We start from the raw sequence: 10,312 nt of genomic DNA, 5'->3' as shown, positions 1-10,312 counted from the left end.
ACGCAGCTTCAAACAAATGCGTTACTAAACAAACACACACTCAATCAAACTTATCAGATTAGACCCATGATTTGGACTCTTCATATAAGCCTATAAGCTACAAGTTGAAAATGTTGCATGGATGAAAGACGAAACGTCAAGAAATTGAAAGGAACTCTTGCATCTCCATGTTTTTACTTTTAAGTTATCTTAACAGTTTGAATTTGAAAGACAACCTACCAAAATCATGCAAAATTTTTTAAGCAAATCACCGTCCAATTGAAATGTCGATGATAAATCTTACTAAATACATTGAACTTACAATACCTTCTAACCAAACTCTGGGCCAAAATGGGAAATTAACCATGATTTTCAAACATTATAATTAGTAGGCCACGTTTTCAAATTATATTTTTTATTAGCATCTCGAGTCTAAGTGACTCGATTTGGGACCTTTAAATTGAGTCTCTAAGACTCGATTTATCAATAAAAAAGAAAAGTAGTTATCAATAAAAAGGAGTTTTTTCAATCTAACTCACCATGGTTGAGTTGAAAAAATCTCAATTTAGAGTCTGTTTGGATACTGCTTATTTGTTGAAAACTGAAAACTTACTGCTAAAAACACTGTAGCAAAATACTTTTGAAAATGTAAAATACTCTTCACTTGCTACTATTCAAGCTTTGGCTAGTCCATGAATAGTGCCATGAGACCAGCCAACAAACGCAGACGCAGCTTCAAACAAATGCGTTACTAAACAAACGCACACTCAATCAAACTTATCAGATTAGACCCATGATTTGGACTCTTCATATAAGCCTATAAGCTACAAGTTGAAAATGTTGCATGGATGAAAGACGAAACGTCAAGAAATTGAAAGGAACTCTTGCATCTCCATGTTTTTACTTTTAGTTATCTTAACAGTTTGAATTTGAAAGACAACCTACCAAAATCATGCAAAATTTTTTAAACAAATCACTGTCCAATTGAAATGTCGATGATAAATCTTACTAAATACATTGAATTTACAATACCTTCTAACCAAACTCCGGGCCAAAATGGGAAATTAACCATGATTTTCAAACATTATAATTAGTAGGCCATGTTTTCAAATTATATTTTTTATTAGCATCTCAAGTCTAAGAGACTCGATTTGGGACCTTTAAATTGAGTCTCTAAGACTCGATTTATCAATAAAAAAGAAAAGCAGTTATTAATAAAAAGGAGTTTTTTCAATCTAACTCACCATGGTTGAGTTGAAAAAAATCTCAATTTAGAGTCTGTTTGGATACTGCTTATTTGCTGAAAACTGAAAACTTACTGCTGAAAACACTGTAGCAAAATACTTTTGAAAATGTAAAATACTGTTCACTTGCTACTGTTCAAGCTTTGGCTAGTCCATGCATAATGCCATGAAACCAGCCAAAAAACGCAGACGCAGCTTCAAACAAATGCGTTACTAAACAAACACACACTCAATCAAACTTATCAGATTAGACCCATGATTTGGACTCTTCATATAAGCCTATAAGCTACAAGTTGAAAATGTTGCATGGATGAAAGACGAAACGTCAAGAAATTGAAAGGAACTCTTGCATCTCCATGTTTTTACTTTTAAGTTATCTTAACAGTTTGAATTTGAAAGACAACCTACCAAAATCATGCAAAATTTTTTAAACAAATCACCGTCCAATTGAAATGTCGATGATAAATCTTACTAAATACATTGAACTTACAATACCTTCTAACCAAACTCCGGGCCAAAATGGGAAATTAACCATGATTTTCAAAAATTATAATTAGTAGGCTACGTTTTCAAATTATATTTTTTATTAGCATCTCGAGTCTAAGAGACTCGATTTGGGACCTTTAAATTGAGTCTCTAAGACTCGATTTATAAGCCAATCCCCCCCCCCCCCCCCCCTTTTATATTTTAAATAATTATTAAATTAATTATGACATGATTGTGACTACTCAACTTTTAGTTGTATTTTATACATGTATTTTACTAATGTGTACCTTAGGGAATACAATAATTTTCATTTTAAAAACCAAATTCTCAAAAATTGAAAAAGTATTGACAACTGGATCCTTTAAAGCAATAATATAATTTTATTACTACTTATAAAGAACATAATGAACAAATGTTTAAATTAATTTTTTGTAATTAAAAATAAGTCAGTTTGTAAACCTTACATATTAAATCTTTTGGAAATTATATATGACGTCCACCTGATGGATTCCACAGCCTCTTAAAGGACGTGGTGTTTCTTTGAAAATCTAGACGGTAGTTTTTTAGACAGCACAACCATTGCTTTCTCATATCTATCGTACATATGTGTTGTATTAAATTAATACATAATGTAATACGCATGTTTATATTGCACTCATCATATGTTTGTCTATTTAAAGGCAAACCCCATGCAATTTTTACACATTGAATTCAATATTCACAATTCTAATAAAACTTTTGAGCCAACACCCTTTACTTTGTGTTACCTCACAAAATACAAAGACAATAAACACAAAGCAAAGTTGAGTTAATGGACCACATAGCATTTTGGCTAATACTTCCCATCGTGTGGGCATGCATTCATGTGCTCACTTCCGCTCTAGGAGGTCGAAAGTCTGGCTCTTCCACACTCCCCCCCAGCTCCCTGCCCTTTTCCGATCATCGGAAACATCCTGGAGCTGGGCAACAAACCCCATCAAGATGTTACCAAGCTCTCCAAAACCTATGGACCCCTTATGACTCTCAAGCTTGGGAGCTTAACAACCATAGTCATTTCCTCTCCAGACATAGCCAAAGAAGCACTGCAAAAAAATGACCAAGCCTTCTCCAGCTGAACTATCTCAGACTCTATCCAAGTATTTAACCACCCCAAAGTTTCAATGTCGTGGTTGCCTGCATTGGCTCGTTGGAGGAACCTCAAGAAACCTTCTGCCACGAAAATATTTGCTCCACAACAACTCAATACCACACAAATTCTTCGACAGAAAAAGGTGAAAGAATTACTTGACCATGTTGACCAATGTTCTTTCTATTCTTCTTTTTTACCACCACTATGTTAGCCACCCATTCGGGATAAAAGACCTCTTTAATAGCCCTAGCTCATTTAAGTTTCATCACCTCGTCCTTGACGGCATTAGAATATTCTTTGGACGAATGCCGAGGAGGTTGCTTCTTTAGGGTAGCAGTTGGATTGACATTCAATTGGTGGCAGATGAAGTTTAGGTCTACCCTTGGAGCTTCATAGGCATCCTAGGCGAATACATCAACATTCTTCTTAAGAAATTCCACCAACTCTTCTTTTTCCTGAAGGGGTAACTGAATCCCAACCTGAAAAAGCTTCTCTAGATCATCACCTATGATAAATTTCTCTAAATTTTCGCAATTGGCATCCTCAGCTAGCCCTTTATCAGGTAAGACTATAGACTTTGACTGCTAGAAACCTTCATTTACTGAGGCTGAGGACTCAACTGCTGACTGATGCGAGATTGCGAACACAAGGCATTGCCGAGCCACAGATTGGTCCCTTACTAGTTCCTTAATCCGATCTCCTGACGGATACTTCACTTTTTGATGCAAAGTTGAAGAAACAGCCCCCAAAATGTGGAGCCAAGGCCTGGCCACAATAGCCATGTAGGGGGAGTATGCATCCACCACTATAAAGTCCACCTCTACTACCTCTGAGCTTGCCTGCATAGGTAACCTGATCTAGCCCTTTGAGATAATCACATTCCCATCAAAACTCACCAAAGGGGAATCATAGGTGGTTAGATCCTCGGGTTTTAGGTGCAGCCTTCTATATAAATCAAGGTACATGATTTCCACACAACTACCCTGATCTACCATCACCCTTTTCACATCACACCCATTTATTCTAAGAGTTACTACCAAAGCATCATCATGTGGCTGGATGGTCCCTTCTTTGTCTTCATTCAAGAAACTCAATGCTGATTGAATTTTTATTCTGGCCCTCTTCAGCCCAAAGCTTGTATCTTCGACTGAAAACTAAGCTATAATCATCACCCCAGAGGGCTGTGAACTAGTCCTCCTAGGTGCAGCAAAGATGACATTGATTGTGCCTATTGGGGGTCTTGAAGAAGCATTCCCTTGAGTCCCAGACCTCGACTGATCACCCTACCCATTGGGGCAATACAGGAGATGCTGTATTTTCCCTTCCTTGACTAATTATTCCAAATGGCTCCACAATGTTCAGTAGTCCTCAGTGGTATGTCCTCGCTCCTGGTGGTACTGACAATGAAGGCTCTGGTTGCGTCTCAAGGGATCTCCGCTCATCCTGCTCAGCCATTTCAAATATGATTCAATTTTTATTTTCTCTAAAACTTGATGCACTGGCTCCCTAAACACAGTGTTTACAACTTGAAAAGCTATAGGTGAAGATTGCCTAGCGAAATCTCTCTGGGGTCTATTATTGTTGTAACGGTCCGACTTGAAATCTCTTATCTCTTGAGGGATAACCTTGCCCTTGGCCCTATCTTGCTGCTGGTCCTCCTCGACCCTCTTGTATTTGTCAATCCGGTCCATGAGTTGACGTATTTTGGTAACAGGTTTCCCAGTCAAAGACTTCCTTAAGCCATGCTTGGCAGGTAGGCCGAGCTTAAAAGTGCTAATGGCAACGTCGTCAAAATCACCATCTATCTCGTTGAACATCTCCCAGTATCTGTCTTAATACGTCTTCAGGGTCTCTCCTTCTCTCATGGATAAAGACAATAAAGAAGCTAAAGGCTGAGGAGCCCTTCTACACGTGACGAACCGGGATCCAAATGCTTGAGTAAGCTTCTTGAAAGAATCAATGGAGCCTACCCTTAAACTATCGAACCACCTCATCGCCACCGGCCCCAAACTGAAGGGGAATACTTTGCACATCAAATGCTCATTCTTGGAATGTACAGCCATCCTTTGAATAAAATGACTAACATGCTCCACAGGGTCTCTTCTTTCATTGTACTTGATGAACTTGGGTTGCGATCGCTGACGGAGTCCCCCTTTTTCAATCCAGCATGTGAAAGGTGACCTTGCAATCTAGTTCAGCGCTCTTCTCTTAGCATCATTTCCTAGGCCGTCCGAGGATGACTTTCTATCTCTCCGTTCATGATGATAGTCTTCATCATACGAGAAAGTCTCGTGAGGGGGAGTTCTTGATCTGCACCTATAGCTAACATCCTTCTCACCATCAGAAGAGAAGTCAGGATCGGGTTAGGCTCACCTTCGTCGTTCATGGTGTAAGCTTTTCCGTAGGTGATCAATCTCCTTTTGCATGTTCCTGGTATTGTCTTCCTGAGAGATATGGCTTTTACCCCTAGCTTGGCTTCTACTAGTATGGGTAGTATGTACACTTCCCTTCCGGTCTCTTTGCTATTCAAGATCACGAAAGTGATCTTAACACTGAGACCCCATAGACTTTGCTTGATGTGGACCTGAACCTACCATTGTTGAAAGTTGGAGTCACTGAAAACACCAGTATTACCCACAGACGGCGCCAATTGTAAGAACTAGATTTGAACTTGGGGCCCACTGCGTGGATGGATTCAAGACCAAAAAACCCAAAGTAATAAATTTGTAGAGAGTGGATTGAAGAACACTGGGCTTTAGTTAATCAAACAAACGTTGGAATAAATTCAGATGATTAGAGAATGAAAAGAAATAGGGTTGTATTGAAGGAAAATAGTTCTCGACATAGTCCAAGGTGCACTATTCTTGTATATTATTCTCAAATTAAGTTACAAGTTTGGTTTCTGAATTCTAAAGTGTTTTTTCCTTCTCCTTTTTTGATCCTCCTCCTTTGTTGCCTCCTTTTTCTTTTTATATCATCCTCCCCCTTCATTCCCCCTTCATACGTGAATGCTAGATAGTTCTTGTAGACACTTGTTCCATCATTCCTTTCCATTAGTCTTGATGTAGTAACTGTAAGGCTGTAACCTATTGTTCAGGTATCACCTCCACGTTAATGCGGCCAGGGTGTTAGCTGTAGTGCATTTAATGTGGAAGTAGCGGCTTTCCTCCTTAGATATTTCAGGGCATTGCCCTGTTCATCACTCTTTCAATGCCTATCAACACCAATGAAACTTCTTAGAACTTCATTCCAAGTGGCTAACAAACTTTTTTGGACATCTGCATTGGTTATCCAAGGACAAATTTATCCTCGGCCTATCCCTTGAGTCATTATGGTCAAAGCTAACCTTTGTTTAATAATACAACCTTCACTAAATAAGATTCCTCATCCTCGAACAACCCCTTATCCTCGGATTGGGCCACAAACTCGTAATATGAGCAAACGATCGGCTCCTAGGCCCAATATCCCTACAGAAAGTATCAATTACTATGTAATAAATCTCACTATAGTACTCAAAGTAAAATACAAAAAATAAAAAAGAAAAGCAGTTATCAATAAAAAGGAGTTTTTTCAATCTAACTCACCATGGTTGAGTTGAAAAAATCTCAGTTTAGAGTCTGTTTGGATACTGCTTATTTGTTGAAAACTGAAAACTTACTGCTGAAAACACTGTAGCAAAATACTTTTGAAAATGTAAAATATTGTTCACTTGCTACTGTTCAAGCTTTTGCTAGTCCATGAATAGTGCCATGAGACCAGCCAAAAAATGCAGACGTAACTTCAAACAGACGCGTTACTAAACAAACACACACTCAATCAAACTTATTAGATTAGACCCATGATTTGGACTCTTCATATAAGCCTATATGCTACAAGTTGAAAATGTTGCATGGATGAAAGACGAAACGTCAAGAAATTGAAATGAACTCTTGCATCTCCATGTTTTTACTTTTAAGTTATCTTAACAGTTTGAATTTGAAAGACAACCTACCAAAATCATGCAAAATTTTTTAAACGAATCACCATCCAATTGAAATGTCGATGATAAATCTTACTAAATACATTGAACTTACAATACCTTCTAACCAAACTTCGGGCCAAAATGGGAAATTAACCATGATTTTCAAACATTATAATTAGTAGGCCACATTTTTAAATTATATTTTTTATTAGCATCTTGAGTCTAAGAGACTCGATTTAAGACATTTAAATTGAGTATCTAAGACTCGATTTATAAGCCAACCCCCCCCCCCCCCCCCCCCCCTTTTTTTTTTTTACTTAAACAAGGTAGAATATGATATTTAAATAAAACAAATACAAAAGGTGTAAGGAATGCTCCTGAGCCATGCAGACCTACCCAAAAGGTGTAGAAATTGTTTTAAAAGGTATGGTGCGGAGTAAACTTTGGGAAATGGAAGCCTTGGGGAAATAAAAATAAAAATGGGTGAAGTTGATGTCTTGATGAGACCGGACATGATGCTGTTAGGTGAATGAAGGGAATAAAAAGAAGGTTTTAAGTTTGTTTTGGGTTAGAAATTAAGATATTTTTACACAATATTTTTAAAATAAATTATTGTATCGAATTAATATATAAAATACATTAATTTTATAATAAATTCATCATAAATCTTAAATTGAAAATGTTTATTTGCAAAATAATTTTCTATATTTATTTTAATCATTTTAGTTAAATTTCAATTTTTACTAATTTATTATATTTATTTATCTTTTAAATAATTATTAAATTAATTATGACATGATTGTGACTACTCAACTTTTAGTTGTATTTTATACATGAATTTTACTAATGTGTGCCCTAGGGAATACAATATTTTTCATTTTGAAAAACAAAATTCCCAAAAATTGAAAAAGTATTGACAACTGGATCCTTTAAAGCAATAATATAATTTTATTTTTACTTATAAAGAACAAATGTTTAAATTAATTTTTTGTAATTAAAAATAAGTCAGTTTGTAAACCTTATATATTAAATCTTTAGGAAATTATATATGACGTCCACCTGATGGATTCCACAGCCTCTTAAAAGATGTGGTGTTTCTTTGAAAATCTAGACGGTAGTTTTTTAGACAGCACAGCCATTGCTTTCTCATATCTATCGTACATATGTGTTGTATTAAATTAATACATAATGTAATACGCATGTTTATATTGCACTCATCATATGTTTGTCTATATAAAGGCGAACCCCATTACACGTTGAATACAATATTCACAATTCTAATAGAACTTTTGAGCCAACACCCGTTACTTTGTGTTACCTCACAAAATACAAAGACAATAAACACAAAGCAAAGTTGAGTTAATGGACCACATAGCATTTTGGCTAATACTTCCCATCGTGTGGGCATGCATTCATGTGCTCACTGCCGCTCTAGGAGGCCGGAAGTCTGTCTCTTCTACACTTCCCCCAGGTCCCTGCCCTTTTCCGATCATCGGAAACATCCTGGAGCTGGGCAACAAACCCCATCAAGATGTTACCAAGCTCTCCAAAACCTATGGACCCCTTATGACTCTCAAGCTTGGGAGCTTAACAACCATAGTCATTTCCTCTCCCGACATAGCCAAAGAAGCACTGCAAAAAAATGACCAAGCCCTCTCCAGCCGAACTATCCCGGACTCTATCCAAGTATTTAACCACCCCAAAGTTTCAATGTCGTGGTTGCCCGCGTTGGCTCGTTGGAGGAACCTCAGGAAACTTTCTGCCACGAAAATATTTGCTCCACAACAACTCGATGCCACACAAATCCTTCGACAGAAAAAGGTGAAAGAATTACTTGACCATGTTGACCAATGTTGCAGTGGTGGGGAAGTGGTTGATATTGGTCGAGTAGCCTTCATTACAGTACTTAATACCATATCAAACACATTTTTTTCCATTGACTTGGCACAGTATAGTTCAAATTTACAGTCCCAAGAGTTCCAGGACCTTATATTTGGTATCATGGAGCTTCTTGGAAAGTCCAACATTGTAGACTATTTCCCAGCACTTCGTTTAGTTGACCCGCAAGGTATACGGCAAAGGATGAAGAGTTATTTTACAAAATTGATCGGAATTTTTGACGGCATCATCAAGGAACGAGTACAATTAAGAGCTTCATCAGAGGGTTCTAAGGCTAGCAATGATGTACTAGATTCCTTCCTTAATCTCGCTGAAGGAGATAATTCAGAATTCAGCTGCGACGATTTCAAACGTCTGCTTCTGGTAATTAAATACCTTTCTTAACTTTGCTTCAAAACACTTAATTATATTAATTTTTTATTAAGTAACTTTAGAAGTAGAAGCGTAAAATGCATTAATGTGGTACTTTTTTTATTATACAAGCACCGATGAGTGCTTTTTGCAACTTAGCATTAATTTTTAGCCGCAGAAAAATACTAATTAAGAGCATTATTTTTTGTCTTCATTAATAAACTTGGGCAAAGTGCTCTATAAGTCTAGCTCTCACACTATTTTGTATCAGGATTTATTTATTGCAGGGATTGACACAACATCAAGCACTGTCGAATGGGCACTGTCTGAGTTAATACATAACCCTGAAAAAATGGCTAAAGCCCGAGACGAGCTTAAAGAAGTTCTTGGCAAGGATCGGCTAGTTCAAGAAGTGGACATCTCAAAGTTCCCTTTTCTACGAGCAATAGTGAAAGAAACCCTTCGTTTGCACCCACCAGCACCTTTTCTAGTTCCTCACAAGGCTGAGACTAATGTAGAAATGCGTGGCTTTATTGTGCCCAAAAATGCACAAATAATTGTAAACGTGTGGGCAATGGGACGAGACTCAAGCATATGGACAAACCCAAATTTATTTATGCCTGAAAGGTTCTTAGAACAAGACATTGACTTTAAAGGAAAAAACTTCGAGCTAATTCCCTTTGGAGCTGGAAGAAGAATCTGTCCTGGATTGCCGTTTGCTAATCGGATGGTGCCCTTAATGTTGGCATCTCTTGTACATTTCTTTAATTGGAAGCTTGCAGATGAGATGAATCCAGAAGATATGGATATGAGTGAGAATGAGACCTTTGGACTCACCTTACACAGGGCTAAGCCTCTCCGGGTTATTCCAACTTAGAGTGTAACTTCTGTTATTTCTGTTTTTAAGGCAAGTGTGTGCATGAGTAGAATCGTTTAATGTTAGGATTTTCCACAAGCATTATTGTTCACCGTTGGTAGTAATCTTTTGGAATCGTCATGTTATGTGTTACAATAAATTTAAAAATAATAGTATAATTGTTGAGAAACAAGGAGGACATGCAACTATGTTTATTCGATTAATGTCAATGTTCTTAGATGCAACTGTTTTTATTTTTATTGTTATATATTAATGTTAATGCTAATTACTATATGTAGTGATCGTTTAACCCTCAAGCGTTCCTGGGCAATTGGGACGAACAGAAACAAAGCAATATATGGAATTAGACGTATAACAATATGTTGATATTTGTTGATGCAGAAGTT

At 37.1% G+C, this 10,312-nt stretch overlaps 2 protein-coding genes across 2 annotated transcripts; one reads left to right on the top strand and one right to left on the bottom strand.

The window, feature by feature from the left end:
- Positions 1-4,196: 4,196 nt before the first annotated feature.
- LOC136068913 (uncharacterized) lies at positions 4,197-4,655 on the bottom strand. The gene has a single exon (XM_065776750.1). The coding sequence runs from the start codon at positions 4,653-4,655 to the stop codon at positions 4,197-4,199; it is 459 nt and encodes a 152-aa protein (XP_065632822.1).
- Positions 4,656-8,046: 3,391 nt separating this feature from the next.
- On the top strand, positions 8,047-10,098 carry LOC112001636 (cytochrome P450 76T24). Its single transcript, XM_024033810.2, has 2 exons — positions 8,047-9,061; positions 9,321-10,098. Exons 1-2 carry the CDS (start codon positions 8,162-8,164, stop codon positions 9,924-9,926), a joined length of 1,506 nt encoding a protein of 501 aa, XP_023889578.2. The 5' UTR covers positions 8,047-8,161; the 3' UTR covers positions 9,927-10,098.
- The last annotated feature ends 214 nt before the right edge of the window (positions 10,099-10,312 follow it).

This window comes from Quercus suber, unplaced genomic scaffold (genome assembly GCF_002906115.3).
Source record: "Quercus suber isolate HL8 unplaced genomic scaffold, Cork oak 2.0 scaffold_141, whole genome shotgun sequence".
NCBI classification, from domain to species: Eukaryota; Viridiplantae; Streptophyta; class Magnoliopsida; order Fagales; family Fagaceae; genus Quercus; species Quercus suber.
The sequence above is the reverse complement of the archived record's forward strand: the minus strand, read 5'-3'. Positions and strand labels throughout refer to the sequence as shown.

Excerpts from the sequence above, each read along its gene's own strand:
- LOC136068913 (XM_065776750.1), bottom strand. The coding sequence starts at position 4,655 with ATGTTCAACGAGATAGATGGTGATTTTGACGACGTTGCCATTAGCACT.
- LOC112001636 (XM_024033810.2), top strand. The coding sequence starts at position 8,162 with ATGGACCACATAGCATTTTGGCTAATACTTCCCATCGTGTGGGCATGC. Across the intron at positions 9,062-9,320 it reads ATTTCAAACGTCTGCTTCTG|GATTTATTTATTGCAGGGAT; the intron begins GTAATTAAATAC and ends ATTTTGTATCAG.